Genomic DNA, 17,931 nt, shown 5'->3' with positions numbered 1-17,931 from the left:
ATTGTTAAGAATTAATTATAAAAAAATACTTTCTTGGTAAAGTGGCAGCTTCATTTCTATTTTTAGTTTATAACGACAGTATAGAACACTGCGGTGTTTTGGCCTAAAAAGAGGGGTAAATATAGGAATTTACACAAAGCGTCTTCAGCAATTCAAATTGCTCGACCTTAAGAAGATTTACCACCCTATTTAGGGTTGATTACAAACAACTATGAGCGACAACTTACAACTGACTTACTATCAAAGATGTTTTCCTATTGATATGACCAACACGTAACATTTACCGCAGAGTAGTTAACTCGTAATAAGTAATGTTTTTGAATAGTACCTACAAATGTTTAAATACTGAAAAAGAAGAATATTTTTATGGAAGAACAATTACAATGGAGTCCACGAAGATGGATATATTGTGATGTTAAATACACGAAAACGTTCATGGTTCAGTGGTATTGGCAAATATTAACGGCTGATCGCTTTTTTCCGATTTGAATTCTACTCCATTTCGAATTACTACATTACAGTACTAAGAAGAGTAAAATAAATACAAGACTTCGCACTTACTCGCAAGTTTTCTTTACCGACAGTATTTCTATTGTTCTGCTCATAATTTAAGAGCTATCGCAGCATCCCACGCGGACGGCGTGTGGTTGTCGGAATTCACTAATTACAGAGCGGAGTGGGAGTTCTGTTGTTACTTTGCGCTGAAAATATGTTTCTCATAAAGTGTATCGTGTTTATATGTTTTTTGACGTATTTTTGAGCTTGGTGTCCTTTTAGCCTACGAATTTTTTTGTGTATAAATTCATTGTACGATTATTGTCCTATACTACGATGAAGGATTGTGTGGGCTTAACAACTAGAGCCAGAAGATGGGTTAAGTAAGATAATGGTTGGTATTTGGGCAATTTGAACAAAAATTGTACACGTAGCCTGATGTTGCCAATGTTTACAAAAAACCAGTTTGCACCTGTTTATTAATAATCTATCCAATTACCAAAGATCGCCTCTTCACAATTTACACATGCTAGAAATTGACAAATTACGATTTTTCATAGGCAAAATTTGGGTAATTTTAACAAAAAGAAATAAAATAAAATATTAAAGAGACTGATTTCTAAATAACAAATATATTGTCCAAGTGGGGAAAGATCATAAAACACCAAATAAAAAAAAACCATCTCCAAATGACTATAACTAGCGGCCATTATTAATAAATAAAAAAAAAACAATTTTCCTATAAAAATTTTGATGCGTCTTAAATCAGAAATTTTCAGAAATTCGGCAGATTGATTATCAGCTACGGGCGCAGGATCATTAAAAAACATAACAACTTGAACACTTGCTTCTAATAACATTATTAATGACATCTTGAACTTTAATTTAATATATACCGGCCAACAAATAGGTCTCGAGCACCGCTAGTAATTACGGTACAACGTAAGTACATTATGATGTCATGTAGAGATAGCCTCTATCATAATTAGCGAACTCTATTACCGCTAATTCCTGCACTCATGTGAGACACTCTACGTGAACAACGTAACTTTGTGGCATGAAATATGAACAGCAATTAAGTTTCCATGAATAATTGCTTATTTAGAGCATATTAAACGTTAAGTATATTTGTCAACTGTTTTTTTTTAACGTTTGTTCACGATGCTTGTCTCTCTTGTGGCCGGTTTCAGGTTTGATTTCTGGTCGAGCAACAACCAGATAAATAGCGTTATTAAGTAGATACATATACTTATAGTCAAGTATTTATATGACAAGTATAATTTCTTTTTTTAATGTACAATGACCGAAGGAAGGTATAAGCTTTTTGATACGATAGAAGGAGCAAACGAGTTTAAAGACCAGCTTAAGGTAAGTGGCAGCGGCTGATCATAGACATTTGTTGTACCCCAAGAAAGATTATAAATTTACCTGAAGTCGATCATAAATGTGTTGCTCCCCTGAGAACTAAGTTGAAACTCCTCGGATAAGTACATCTCTCTAACTACACCTTTCGAACTAGAACCCAGCTACGCTTAACACTACTGTTATTCGGCAGAAATAGTTCTGACAGTAGTGCTCTAGAGCTCGCCATAAAGTATTCTGCCTAAGGTACCTTCTGCTTCTGCTTAAGGTGAGGTACCTTCAGACCTTCAAAATTTGTATTAATGTGCAAATATATTCCAACTCCAATTCTTAAAGATGCCGTAAATGTGTCATCAATATTGAAAACAGAGAATGCGGTGAGAGCTGCCGATTACAACGTTTTGCGTTTAAGGGAGAGCTTTGTTCTGGTTCCAGGTTAAGCCGGATTTGTCCTACTTTTAAAAACGCGCTTTTAGGACTCATGTTAGAATATTTTGTATAACGTAAATACAAAAAACATTGTTAAAAATAAGCGAAAAACGTAAAAATCGAAATTAATTACTCTGTTGTAATGTGTAGTGTAAAGTTGATGTAAGTATTAACTTGGGGTTAACTATAGTGTACATTTTGCATTTACTTTATTTTGATTATATATTGTTCAAAGGCTCTAAAATCAATCATCAAGAATTTTAAAATTGATTAGTTCTACATACACGAGTACATATTTACGTAAATTGAGAAACTTGTAATATTTAACATTGCATTTAAACGAAGGTGTTGTTTAAGTAAAAAACGAGTCAGTACCTAGTCCACCTTGACCATATGTTAGTAAATGGTCAGTGCCATCCATGGATATCTGTAACTATGTCATACGGAAGTGAAGCCGGGCAAAGTTGCGGTGCCACTCCTAAAGATCAAGAGAGTTGCCTTGATAACAGTGGATGCTGACTGTGACGTTGCTGCAGTCAAACTAAACTGTTTTTGCCCCCTTTCAATTAGTTAAGCTTATCAACGTATTCACAATTTCATCACACAATATTTATTGCTACACAAATTGAAATCTCCTAAACTGAGCACGTGTTTTTCGACGAAATCAGAAAGACGTGAAACAAATTTTAGATAACGCGTGTTTGCCGAGGAAATTACTTTCCAATGAAATTTTGAGGAAACTCCTAAGCGGTTCGTTGATTGAAATGCAATGTACAAAAACATATGCGCTCTGATGAATATATAATGTGCGCACGAGAGTCGCGAATCCAATTATAAACGGATTGCGCCGTTCCACAATGCAATAAGAACATTCGTATCTGATTTCGCCAATCAGTGTCGACAGTGTTTTATTTATGGGATTTATTTAAGCTATCTAGTTAAATATGCGCATACGTTCGCGTAAATAATATTTGTTTTGAAAAGCTTTTCGTGGCTTAGGGTTCATTTACATTTACAGATATAGAGCGTGTCAGACGCGTCACGTGGCAGACAAAATCACATTTTTCTATAGTATATTTTGGCTCATATTTATCAGTGACATTTATGAACGAGACATTACGTGTGTACAGTCAGCTTCAATAGTAGATTAACAGATTAAAATTTCAAAAATGTTTATTTAGTTCAAATATATAAAATAAAAATTAAGCGATCGATGTTAATCTATTTTTGCACGTAGGTATAGGTGTTAATCTACTTTTGATGCGCTAGTGTATACTCGTACCTACTTTTGAAATCTTAATTTGTTAATCTACTATTGAAGCTGACTGTACATGGAGCGTTTAATTTAGCCCTGTGGGATATCGTCGTATCTCTGATCATATTCAAGTGGGATTTGGACCCACAGCGTTACATTGATGAACATTTAATACTATATAACAAGAAATTTCGCGTATTGTCTTCCATTAAAAAGTAAGAAGGCGTCGACATACATCCTTTTGAATGGGTTCTAACATTAATAACAAATAATATAACGAATAATAATATATAATTAAAAAATTGTGATAAAAACGTGTTTCCTTTATTTATCAGGCCTTAAATGTACACAAGGATAACAAGATACAAAAATAAAAAAAAATAGAATAGGCACAAATTATCTATCGTTTGGGCTGTAAGTAACAAATTAGATTTATTACACTTGAAATGTTTTATAAACCGAATAAAAAAGGCCATTAAGCCTGTCTATCGCAGACGTAACGTGAGTATTTAATTAAGTAACGAACCGAGCGACCAATTAAAATATTTGTCTGTCTTACGTTCAACCTATCTATATTTATAAAATGGTCTTGACTGACTTATTCAGGACAGTCTGATTCATCATCGTAAACCCTAAACTACTGAATATAGCAGCGTAAAATTTGGACAATTTCTTTCATGACGTAGGCACCCAACGAGGAAGCATTTCTGTCATATTCCACTCCTAAGGGTGAAATATTTATACCAAAACGATGAGACAGACAGACTACGTGATGTAAAGCAGTCACCGTCGCTTATGGGTTCATATGCAACACCAGAGGAGCCGCCAATGCATCGCCGGTTTTCTAGGAGAGCTCTTTTTTCACCTTTTTTAAAGAGTCAAGTCCCATTGGGGTTTAATATTCGAATTATATTACGCTAGTTTAATATAAATGTGCTCGAGCGAGTAACGAGAGAACACGAATAATGTTATATCATATTCGGGTGCCTAATTTGCATGTTCCAATATTATTATCATCACAGCAGGTCCCCAATTATATATTCAATGGCGGTTTGGCAAGCACGTCTCCTTTTAGCAGATCTCCCGCTTAATAATAAATTCATGTTTGAGGCAAATGTGGGTTCAGTTGTGGCTGTGACGTCACGAGTTTGCCGCGACTTGATTATCAGAACTGATTTTGGCAGTTATCATTTGTTTTTTATAAGATTTCATTTCAACTTCATAAATAATAGGTTCTACCTAAAGCCGATCACAAATGCTTTGCTATTTCTAACGATTCAGGTCTTCTCATATGTAAGTCTGCTGGCATCCCACCTTCATATTGGTAATGCTCCAATCTGCAACTCATAACCTTTCTTCCTTGCTGCCCAACCTTGGATCAGGTGAAGTGGATTACTAGACAGACAAACAAACATACATGATACCGTATATCTGTGATAAAAAGTAATATTTTGTTAAACTGTTACAGTTGACTTTGAACGTGTTTTAATTTAAGTCAGTCTAACATTTGAACGTCAGAAAGTTACCTTGCAGTATCCAATCTAATAATCTCGTTTACTCCGAACGTTAACAAATTTACGGCAGATGTGACTAGCCCGGTTAGTTTTTGATCCGGTTAGTTCGAAGGTTCAAATATTTGAACCGTGACTGCGATCTGGCTTATACATCACTACAATTTGCATGTATATACAGGGTTACTGAAAATTCGATACATTCCCTTGCAGGGGTAAAAGTAGAGCTCATTTGCAATACATTTTGTCATTAAGTACCCTAGCCGATAGTGGTTCATTTTTGAGATATTTAAGTTTTTGTGTTTTTTTTTCTAAATACCGATTTCAGGCAAACAATAAAATGCTCCTAAATTAATGTCATATTTTGATCCTATTTTTGGACATAATCTTATACCTAACATCGCAACACTTCTACTCTACTTTTACCTCTGCAAGGGAAGGTATCGAATTTTCAGTAACCCTGTATATTGCAAGTATACAGACTCATTCGGGGGTAATTATAACATGTTTTATGTGTTCTATGACTATGATAAAGAATTTGATACATAGGTAATATGTAAGTGGTATTTTTTGTGATTGAAGGCAATCACTTTCGTTTCTAAGATTTGATAACCTGAACCTGTCGACAGAAAGTGTACAGACAATTTAGAATTCAGTATTTCACGAAGCAAGTGTCTTATTTTTTATTATTCATTATTTTATATACTCTCTGGAAACTACGGAGACTATCAAACATTAAGCAATTAAGTTAGGCTGCTAATTTTGACATCAAATACTGCATGCTTGTTTGATACTTGCACAATATATTAAACAAATTGCAAACCAAATTTTAAAGCTTCACTATCTGTTTTCGTAATGTTATATGACTGTAGCATTTTACGTATGAGAATCGAATACAAAGAGCTCTGTGGGAATAAAACTGAAACTGAAATTCTGTTATAAACTCTCGCATGGAGCAAGCATTTACACCAAAGCACTGAGGTTTTATTTCAATGCAAGACTAAATTGTGAAATGTTTGAATTTCACATTTTGTATTTGAAATTATACTTCCGAAATATATTTTTCTGTAAGTAATTTTCTGTAATCTAAATTGAAAATTGAATTAATTTTGCTCTTAATTCTATAACAAAGATGTTTGTAATGTATTATACGAGTAAATAGATGTTTAATTATTTAAAAACAGGAAATAAGAAGGAAAAATAATAAGGGCGGCTATTCAGTCTCACTTGAGTCGTACCTTTAATTTTTAGGGCGACAAGTGATCGCTTAGTAGCATCATATCAGCCTCTCATGGGTCCAGGATCTTAAATGCAGATCTTAACTTTTGATTACGTGCTTTTTATAAGGTAAGTGTCTTTTCACTTAAATGCTACATCAATTTTATAAAAAAATCTTAATTATATCACAAAGACGAGTTTCAGTTATGTAGCTCCAGTCACCTATTTACAATACCCAAGAAGCCACTTGGAGGATTTCCAGCATTACATATTCAATTAGTCGTACACCAAATCATGTGTTTATTAAAAGATATTGTAAATACGAGAACCTATCAAAAGAATCTACACCCACCTCCGTTTATGTGCTTAGGCAATATTATTCCTCGCGTACAGATACTTTCCATAATATACCTTCATACGCCCACAGATGAAAATTTAAAGGGCAGAGTTCGCCGTTGGACTTTTTACGTAAAATTCATAATATACATGGACATTTGGAGCTGATCTGAAAATAGTAGAGGAGTTCTGCTTGAAGCCGGCAGCGTATCATCTCTGAGGAAGTCTAAACTGTATATAAGGGTTATTATCAGAATTAAATGCGGCAGCGGAAACTACTATAGCTGACAGGTGTCAGATAACCGACAATTCGCTTAGATCCATGTTTACAATGTATGTATTTATTCGGAGGTTTCGTCTGTGACCGTTCTAGTAGTGGCTCGGTATATATCAAATCAATTCAAATCAAGTTTTTTTAATTCAAAATAGGTTCTTTACAGAGCACTTTTGAATGTCAATACAACTACCACCACTTCGCAAGGTGTTTCGTTTTGGAGAAGAAGCGGCGAAAGAAACTCCATAACACACATCTTTTAAAAAAATGTTTTTTACAATGTCAAACTTAACCTGTACCATACATGAGGAGCTGGAGTTACTTTAGACCACACCGTTTTGTCAGTCAAATAATCACTTAGTTTATAGTACGCTTTTTACATAGCGTTTGTTATCGACATGTTTGAACTTTTTAATATTATTTATATAATCCTTTTGTAGGACTGTTAGTATTTTCGAAATCGCTGTTCAAACCGGAAATACCGGAGAGTTGCTGCTGCTCAATTTACGTTTTTAACTTTCACACCTTAGTCCTGCAAATACACGTGATACAATTTAGCTACGACTTTTGTCGTATTAGCTATATTTGCTATTATTATAGGACTAAAGTTGACGAAATCTTGTAAGAAACCTCTAAATTGAGCTAGGAACGACGTAGATTAGGTGCTTCATTTTACAAAAGGGCAATTGTTCTGCCCTTAATAATCTCTTACATACTCGTACGATGAATGACTCAATCTAGAAGACACAGTATATAAATAATTTCTGTATTATTCAAACGAAATGTTACATAAACATAAAGCTATACTTCCCAAAAATATCTCTTCATATTCCCAGAAATATCTACGAGCTCACGAGGTTTTATTTTTCATAAACGAGCCAATATAGGTGTGTATATAATAATGACAATAATAAGGTATAAAAGAAACAAATAATTGAACTCATATTACGTGCTACTACTATTCAAGACATCTAGGCTAGACAAGGTAGAGTTATTTCATATTAACTTGCGAAATCTCTCAATCAATATAGTGCTATTTATTTCTAAATGAGGGATCCAGACGAGTTTCATTAGATGACTTCGTGTCGCATGAAAGAGTAAAGCTGGCTTTACGCTCCTTCGCTGATAGATGATGCTGCATTGTATACGCTGGCAAAGTAAATTAAAAATAAATCCCGGGATATTGAACTTTTATACGGATTTGTCAGTTACCAATATGTTATTTTGTTATACTGTGGACGATCCGCGTAGCGTAGCATAGCGATCATCTTATCAATAAGGACGTAGTATGTCCCGAGTTCGGTTCTGATAAATTAACAGATATCTTAGCTTTCGATTGATTTTTTCTGGATCTAGATGTATTGTATTTATCTTTTTGCGTGTCTGTGGCGTCCATGATACAAAATCGGAGCGCTAACCTTTAAGTATTTTAGCCGTCAGTTAATGATTTTAAGCTTTCAGTCAAAGTCGGATTCTGATCTGGTGGTTATATAACTCGCAAATATAATAAAAACAAAAACCTGTCTGTTTAAATATATTGTCCATGGTTACTCTTGTAATTTAGATGAATCAAACGACATATCATATGTTATAATAATTATCACTTATTTCAAGTGAAGGAAAAATCATAAGGAAATATAGATGCATACTACCGTATTAGTCATAATGAGGAAGACAAGAAGAAATATTTTTTCGCCGGCATTTTGCGAAACGTTTTAGGGAAATTAAAGAGATTTAATAAATAATTAAAGCTTAGTTGCTTTGATCGTCTCCTTCGGTACATGACAAGGTATAATGAGATACAATAATAAGATAATATTAATTATAACACATGTACAGACATACTGTACAGTTTAAAATATATACCATCATACATATTAGTAGCGGATTGTTGCGAAGTAGTTTTAATGCTAACTTAATAATGTAAATCAAATTCCAATATTTTTTTTCATTATAATTCAATTCGAAAGTACAGTATTAAATATTAAATTAAGTGGAAAAATGTGTACCTAATACTTAATTTGTAATATACCTCTGCTGATAACAGTGCGCGTCTTTAGTCTAAGCCAGCGTTTCCCAACCTTTTTCAGTTCACGGACCCTTAGGAAATCAAGCACAGTTTTCACGGAACCCCTTAATAAAATAAACAGAAAAAACGGATTAGGTATTTATTTGAGTTATTACAGATACAAAGAAAGAACAAATACAAAAGTATGTGGTTGAAAAAGCAGTAAAGCGGCCCTTTTTCATTTAATGAGCGATTTATGTATGGTCCAGAGTTGATACCGCAGACCCCCATACATATACTCGCGGACCCCCAGGGGTCCGCGGACCACAGGGTGGGAAACGCGGGTCTAAGCTCATCTTCTTACGGAAATATTTTTTCATTACTTTTTAGGTAACTTCAAAAGTAGATAGTACGGGGGGGCGGTCTGTTTTAACGTAAAAGTTATTATTACTTTTTTTTTATTGATTTGTCATTAAAGTCATTTGCATCGCTGTCACCGCAATTTTTAGTCAACATTGACAGATAGGGAAGTTGACAACCCACCCTAAATATTTAATTTCGCATCATATACACTTTTGACCCTGTTGTTATTTACCAAGTGCAATTTATGTAAACATTATATTAGACTATAAAGGTTTTCATTTTTAAAACTCATAAATTTTATAGTGTGCATACGTGACTTTAAAAATGGGAAAGTTATTTGAGTTGGCTTTATTTTAAATTAGTATTTCGTACGTGACTCGTTGTAAAGATGCACATTGTACGTGTTTCAGACCTGATTGGTAAATTAATTGGTCGGCGTTCAACCACTCGTAGCCAGTTTTTTTTTAATTGAAGTAGTAAGCGAGGGTGCAGTTAACCCGTTAAAAAGTGGTCATTGCCATCTAATTACATTAGTAATTAGCCCTTAATAATATAGGACTTACTATTGTTGTGCACTAAGTTAGAATGGTGGAAAAAGCAAAGAGGTCCACTACTGTGACATAACTCATGGGTTCTTTATAGATAAGTATCTTACCGCCTTGTAATTGAAGGAAGCCATTTAATGGCTTAAACGGCTGACAGTTCTGACAGCCGTTTTATGGCTGTCATGGTGTAATTTTCGCGGAACAATGCGCAGTTAAGACACGTAGTCGTAGAAAAAGTGCGAAGAAATATCGTTTCATTCGTAAATGATCTAAAAACTATTTTTTTATATTTTTCAAATACGAGAATAGATGACAGTGACAATTGTCAAAAGGTTACATTTTCTTGTTAGGAGCGAGTAATCTTTACTAATCTATGGGGTTCTTTGTATGATTTATAAAATGATAGGTGTCGCACATGTCGCAAGAAGTATTTGACGTATCTACTTTGTTTGACGCAAGTATAAAATCTCAAAGTCGCGTGTCTAATTAAAAAGTGTTGAATATGATAGTAACGGCTTTGTCTTAAGATTACACTACATTTTGCAGCATTTCAAAAGGGATTCGCGTCTCAAAATCACATAAATACACATTCGAGATTGTAATATATAGATACGAATTCGTATTGATATCTTACAGAATAGTACAATTGCCCTGTAACCCACATATCTACCCATTTCCATTAGCTGAGTAACCGTTAGCAAACACAGTTCTGCTCGTGCGGTATTGTTCGCATGTGTTTGATCAAAGCACAATTATTACCCCACAGACTTATCAAAGTGTTTATGCTTTACGTACCTATTGTTGAATTGTTCTCGTGGTTGTGGAATTATTTGGTTATGTCTGTGTGTATTGGAGGTAAATTAGCCATTCACGCAGTGTGATTACTATCGCCTGTGATAAACTCCTAATAATCCTACAAAAAAAGACAGACAGAAAATAATCAAAGATAGGATACAAGATCTCGCGGTTACTACTGAGGAATGACATAGAATGCCTGATGTTAAATTATTTATTTATTTATAACAAAAGTTAGCTTAAAATGTGCCTTAATAAATATGGACTTCGGTTAGATGGGTAGGAAGAAAAGACCTTCGTGTAGAGCGAGAAAATAAAAAATTAAACAAAACATTCATAAGATATGCTGTTATAAACAATGTGTATAGTTATACGTGGATATTTACGTACTTTATATTAAATTAACGATCATTGAACTAAAACATCCTAAAACTGAAGAGGGTAGGGTAGAATAAGTCTATACTCTGATTCATAATTAGGTGTCCAAAATGTAAACAAAGGTGTTGACCTATCAAGAAAATACGTTAGAAATGGTAGTTTTTATTTTTGTCGATATTAAAGTAATATAACAATAATAAAATAATAATCTAAATAAATTAAGATTAATTCACATTTCCTAATATTTATATAACCTCAATTTCGTTCCTTACAGTAATAATAAGAAAAACAAAGTTTATGGTAGAAAATTAAAATGTGATAATGGTAACACTATTGGTATTCAAGACATTTCTTGTGCTGTCATTTTTAAGTTTCGTAACTGATATTATTCATTTTCGTGATTGTGATCGAACTCTAATGTTTTCTCGTTTACATAACGCGTTTCTTAAATTTTGTGTATTTGTTAATTAAATTTTCGTTTTTTGTTGAGTTTGTTAAAGTTTTTGTTTCTTGTTAATTTTGACAGTGACATTCCTTTGTTTACATTTTGGACACCTAATTATGAATCAGACTATAGAAGCACAGGAGTACGTTGATGTGTACTAAAAAGGTTTTTGGAAAATTCATCAATCGAGGATCTAAATAGGGATTGAAAACAGTATATATTTAATCAAGCCTATAACATGTTAATAGGTGTGATAGAAGTGTTGCGGCAAACGTAGCATAGAGATCTTTCACTTAAAGAAATATCCAAATATTACTGAAACAAATGGTGTAGATAAATACTGTGACTGGTCATTTTGTAGACAATAAGATTGTTTATAGCTCCCTAATGGTGTGATATATGCCGTGATAAAACTGCCCGTATTTTCCCACAAAACTGAAAATTATGTGGTGGTATATTACTTTCATTGCCGTTATATACGCCATCAGTAGTAGGAAAAAGTGAAATATTTATTTACACTGTACGTATGTTTCATGAATTTGTATTATTATGTCTTCTCGCGTATTTGGGAGTGTCTTACGGCGTTTTTAAATTTGTTTTACTGTCTAATGCTAAAGATTTAATTTTATATCAACGTAAAATTATCTTTTTAACAATTTAATCTGTTAACAACAATATAAATTTAAACAAAAACAAAACAATTTAACACTATTTAAAATAAAATAAAACTAATACAACTAACACAAAAAAATTATAAATAAAATAACTTCGGGTCTGATTGAGGCCTCCGGTGACCCAAGAGCTGGAGCTTACCTCGGTCAACAAAAAAGTTTGTCAATTCAGCGAGGTAATGCTGCTAGTATCTTGGGTACACTTCCACGGGGCAGCGATTTTACTGTCTTGAATAAATTTACAATCCAAATGTGGTAAAGTATGGTTTAAATGTATGTCTTAATATATTGAAAAAATGGGAATAATACAAGAATACAGGAAGTATAAACAGAAAATTATTGAAAAAATGTTATTAAGATTAAAACTACTTCGCAACAATCCGCTACAAATATGTATGATGGTATATATTTTAAACCATGCAGTATGTACCACCCTCCCTCCCTCAAAGGATGCATGCAGATGCAAAAATTAAAAATATACACCACCATACATACCACCACCCAGAAAAAATGTTACCCAGAGTTGAAACCTTGATCTACGTATTTATTAAACTAAAAATCCAATTTTGACAGCCCAATAAAATACTTGCCTCCCACAGTATTTACTTCCATTTCTTTTTGCGGAGTTACAAATTCATCTGGCAATTCATTCGTCATTCTACACCCGAGTGTCGGGTAGGGTATTACAGCATTTATTACTGTCAAAAGATTAATAGGAAATATTACCGCTGCGCATTTATTCGGAGGCTTTGCGGCTTTTCTCAAATCATGCCATATTATGTGTTATTTACACGAGTGCTCGTTGATTTGTTACTGTTATGGTTGCACAAATTTGTTACCTGTTCTGGACGTAATGAAGTGTCATTAAAATAATGGAAGTGGTATGTTATCATCGTTAATAAGAAGCTTGGATATTAACGATATCCCATTTGTATAACGTTACATTAAAGTAATAAGTGACTCATTGGATACTACAGTTTAAAAACAGATGCGGGTAGGTGAAGTGGGGACGACACCTTGGCGGCGCTCGAATTAACAGAGAGCGACATTCTGGTCGGAGACTTCAGCAAGAACAGTCGAATAACGGATATACTTGTGTAGTTATAATACTTCTAATCACTAGTGTGAACTTACTTACGTATAGTTATTATATCGTTACTCTGTACCTTTTATGTGACTATAAGATTACACGCTTTCAAGACCTTCAAGATGACTATCATTAATAGGTATGACTTCATTTCTTTGTAATATAGGAGTGGTAGACGAGCATGAAGTCCACGTGATCAAACAGTGGAAGTGGTATGACTTGCATTTTTTATAATATAGGAGTAGCAGACGCGCATATTCTACCTGATGGTAAGTGGCTACTGCAACCCATGGACGTCTGTAATCAACCTCAGATAGGATTAGACTCCTACCTGAGGTAGGCCACAGATGCATCGTTACCCCTGAAGACTAAGCTGGAACGCGTCGGAAAAGTACGTCTCCCTTACCACACCCTTCAAACTATAATACAGCAGCGCTTAATACTGCTGTTATTAGGTAGAAATAGGTGTGCCGCCGGAATCTCACCACCAAAAGGTTTTACCACTTTTTCATTCACTTGTAACGTAACCTTAGTGGGCATGTTGGTTTTACGTTTACGTTTTAAAGGTAGCAGAACATGATAGAAGATTTTAATACGATAGTTTTTCGTAGTTCTACAACTTTTTTATAGCAAGCTAAAATGAGTAAGGGATTCTTCGAAAGCAACTTTATGAGACTCCTCCTGAGTGTTTATTGATAAAATTGTATATCACTGAGAGTTACGTTAAGTTTTGTACCATATTTATACACTTGAAACTTTAAAAGTCCGTTAGTTTTAGGTCCAAGGTATTAGTGGTTACCGGAACCAAACAAAATCACTTAATAGCATTCCTATTAAGACCTAAAACCGATTACTTAATGCATGTAAAATAATATGTTTGTGTAACTACTGAAAGAATAAACCTATTTTTTCGAATAATTTATCACTTTTTTATGCTAACTCGTACAATCGTACCTACCAGTGACTATATAATTTTTTTTTTTTTATAAAAATAACACAAAATAATTAAAATAATACTAACTGTTCAGTTTTGTCTATGGTTCTACGAAAATTAAGATGCAAATCTTAATTTTCGTATATACAGTCCACTTAACCTTCTTCGGGACACGATCATCTTGTCCATCGAAGAGAGGAACATTCGGTTCCTTATTTGTTCTAACGGCCGCGGAAAGTAACATTTTCGGTCTTGGAGCCGAATCATACATTTTGGGCCATCGTGCCGGATGTATGTTTAACATTTTTGGTTCTCCGAGCCGAATTCATAACACTAACAATAAGATAATTTTAATTGACTCCTAACACTACTAAGAACTTTTTAAGGCTAGTATTATACCACCTTCCGATAACTTGTAGCGAAAGATATATGTGCAAAAAAACTGAGCTTTGCACTTTTAAAATATGTCAGAGTGAGTACCTAAACTCTCCCATAGAAGTTATTCGTGACGTTGACTGAAGTTCACAGGAGCATATTGCATCCAAGAGATATTTCAGTGCTATGTTCATAAAGAGTAAAGCGCATTTGCGAAGAAAGCTCGCGTATCAAAAATGTATGATTCTAAAATGTTTTCACAAGCGAAGTGGATGCTTGAGTAGTTTCTAAGTTTCCTCCTGACAGGGTTGATGAATGCAGAGGGTTGCTAATTTGATAAAATGAAGAAAAAATAACTTTTTGATATTCTATTAAAGATACATGCATTGATTTTTTTATTAATGGTGAGATTTTCTTTTTTGGGACTTTTTCATAATGGGAAAATATGTTTATAACTCTAGTACACTATATAAATTTACGTAACGTAATTTATTTAGACATTAAAACTACAACATCTTAATCGTAAACTTTTAATGAGTATTAGAAATATGAAATTACGAGAATTTGACGTTACATTCTGTTATTACATAGACTTGGGTATAAATTAAAATGTTTAATTAAAAATAAATAAATAAAATAATTGCAATATTTAAATTCAAAATATTTGATACCCTTCCAGAACTTAGAAAAAAATCCTTCTTTTAAGCAGTTTAACTTAGAAAAAAAAACGGAGACTACTTTAAGGTGTATACCATCGCATAATCGAAAAAGCTATAATAATAATTACGACCACAGAAAGAGAAATTTCTCTTATTTCATATGTCATTCTAATGAACTAAGCCCTTAGCCTTAGCAAGTAACATTTTAGATATCTGCAAGTGACCTGCTGAGTCTGAAAGGCGCTAAGTGGCGAAGCATGTAAGCATCTGGTGTGGTTGCATGATCGTAAGTGTACCTAACACACTGCTATTATACAATGTTGTGCCTTTACTCAGCACGTTTTTTGTTTTAGAGAAAAATAACAAAAAATATAACTGAATTCTATGTTACTACATTATAAAAATAATTTAAATATATGTTGGTTTAGTACCTTCATAGTTCTGAAGCGGTGAAATATATTTTGTAGCTGTATGACGCCATAAAAAAGTGTGTCTAATATGAGCGCGGACATAGAAACATGTATAATTTGACGACCCGCGTGGCGGAGCGGCCACCATACAGGTCTGACGCGCAAAGGGTCCTGGGTTCGATCCCCGGCCAGACAGATATCTAAATAATGAATTTAGATTTCTGTTTCTGGGTCTGGATGTTTGTGTATTTGTCTATGTGTGTGTCCATGGCACCCACGACACAGGGAATCCTAGTGTTAGGCTGTGCGTGTAGAAAGCGTTTATAATGGTCAAGTACAGAACCTCCTTTTTTGAATTCGGTTGAAAAGATAAAAGTCAGTTTTCATACGTTTTTACTCTCGAGGTCTAAGTTGGAATGCCTAGGATAAGTGTATATCCCTAACCACACCATTCAAATCGAAACACAGTAGCGCTATGCACTAAATATACGCCTTACCAAACCATTCAGCCACATACCTCAATCGAGCGCAAATTCCGCAAATTCTAAGCTCTAGTAACTGTTACAAATTCAGCAATCAGTCGAACTACAAATATTACCGCTACGTTTAAAAATCTAACAAAGATTGTTTACCTGAGGATATTATAGAAAGACTTTCATAAACTTGGCTGGCTCTCCTTCCAATATATATCGCGCTCAAGCATCAACTATTGAATAATTTATTCCATTCCTAAATAGAATTTACGTTGTTGAAAGGATTATGTTTGTTGAATAATTAAAAACTAATATTAAAGCTGAACAAAAAAAAATAGATTTTTTTATAATATAGGAGTACATCAGGTAGAAACATCTAATCATATCTGGGGTTGATTACCGATGTCCATGGGCGGCAGCAACTACTTACCATCAGGTGGACTGCACGCTCCGACGTCGACACAGATGTGTTGCCACTGCTAAGTGTCGAAATGGTCGCCTCATTTGTAAGTGAACCGGCATCCACAGTATGCCATACCCTTCCCTCGATTTGCAGAAAGGCTTCACGCTAGAAATAGGTATGGCGGTGGTATCTCCCCCATCTAAACAAAGTTGTAACAACCTTAAAAAGATAACGCGTATTTTAGACTTATTTACACAGAAACGAAATTACAAGTTTGAATATTTAAGAGCTTATTTGAGATTAATTTGAGACTTTGTATATCTTGCCGTTTTGTATAAACACGAAACGAATTACTAACCTTTTTTTGCTACAGCGAAATCTTCTCGAGGAATCTGACCTTTAGGGCCCCGGGATGTTATGTGAGAGCTTTTATTCATTATAACGTCTCAGACTCTTATTAGTTACATAGCTCATGTAGAGACCCTTAGCGCGGGGAATAAGCTTACTAGGTACTAATACCTAAGTATGAATAACTCACAGTTATTTCACAAAAGAATTATATATTACTTTTGTTCTGATAGTGATTTCTGTACATATTATTATAGTATCATCTTCTGTTTACGAGTTTGTTCGAGTGTTAAGATAAAATATACAGGATATAAACCCTTTGTATGAAAACAAATAGTTATGTCTAGTTTAACGGTGATTGCGCCAAAGGATAATGTCCCTTATAAATTGTTAAAAGTAGGTGATAATAACTTTCAAAATAAATTAAATAACTATTTTTGAGAAAAAATATTATTTTCTTACATTCACTTACTATGCCCCCAACGAATCAATTGTTTGATACTTAATTAATTGTTACCCCATTAATTTCAAAATATATATTTTATATTATTAAAATATCAACGTTCTAATATTTATACAGGTACCTACCCTAATACTACCCTCATACCATAATTCTTCGACAATTCTTATTAAAAAAATTACGACAGACAAAAACACAGTAAACATACAAAATCTAATTACAAAAGAACCGGCATTGTTTAATTATCCTCAGATTTTCCAAGCCATATTTTTTCCTCTGCCTTTATTGTATGCTTCCCACGCTATAAAGGCAACTTGAAAATCCAACCACGTTTTTTATTTTTTATCTGCCTTTATGCAAACAATAGCTTCGAAATACAGCCTTGTGATTATATTATACAAAAAAAATGCATTTAAAAGAAATGAGTTAAAATACTCGTAAAATGAAATTTAAATTAAAATTATGTTATCTAAATATATTTTGAGGATAATTTTAAGAAATGTCATAGATTTAAGGAAAATATGCAACTTTGCACGTATTTATATAAATGTTTGTAAGGTTCTAATTTCGATGGGATGCCATGTAAATATTAATAATTATTACCTTTTAATGTTAAAGGCACATTATATTGTCTTGACAATTACAAGGTTTGTTATCTAGCGTCAAGATCGATGAACCTTATTTTTAATACCTACAC

General features: G+C 33.6%; 1 protein-coding gene across 1 annotated transcript in view; it reads left to right on the top strand.

The window, feature by feature from the left end:
* Positions 1-8,019, top strand: part of LOC140753335 (uncharacterized) — a 71,997-nt gene extending 63,978 nt beyond the window's left edge. Inside the window, exon 4 of the mRNA XM_073087876.1 lies at positions 8,010-8,019. Coding sequence (XP_072943977.1) covers positions 8,010-8,013 — 4 coding nt within the window. The 3' untranslated portion in view covers positions 8,014-8,019. The remainder of the gene's footprint in view (positions 1-8,009) is intronic.
* Positions 8,020-17,931: the final 9,912 nt, after the last annotated feature.

Source organism: Epargyreus clarus, unplaced genomic scaffold (assembly GCF_041222505.1).
Source record: "Epargyreus clarus isolate Ecla_fem2 unplaced genomic scaffold, WU_Ecla_fem_2.2 ptg000026l, whole genome shotgun sequence".
Taxonomy (NCBI): Eukaryota; Metazoa; Arthropoda; class Insecta; order Lepidoptera; family Hesperiidae; genus Epargyreus; species Epargyreus clarus.
Note: the sequence above shows the minus strand (reverse complement) of the source record. Positions and strands in the feature narration are given on the sequence as shown.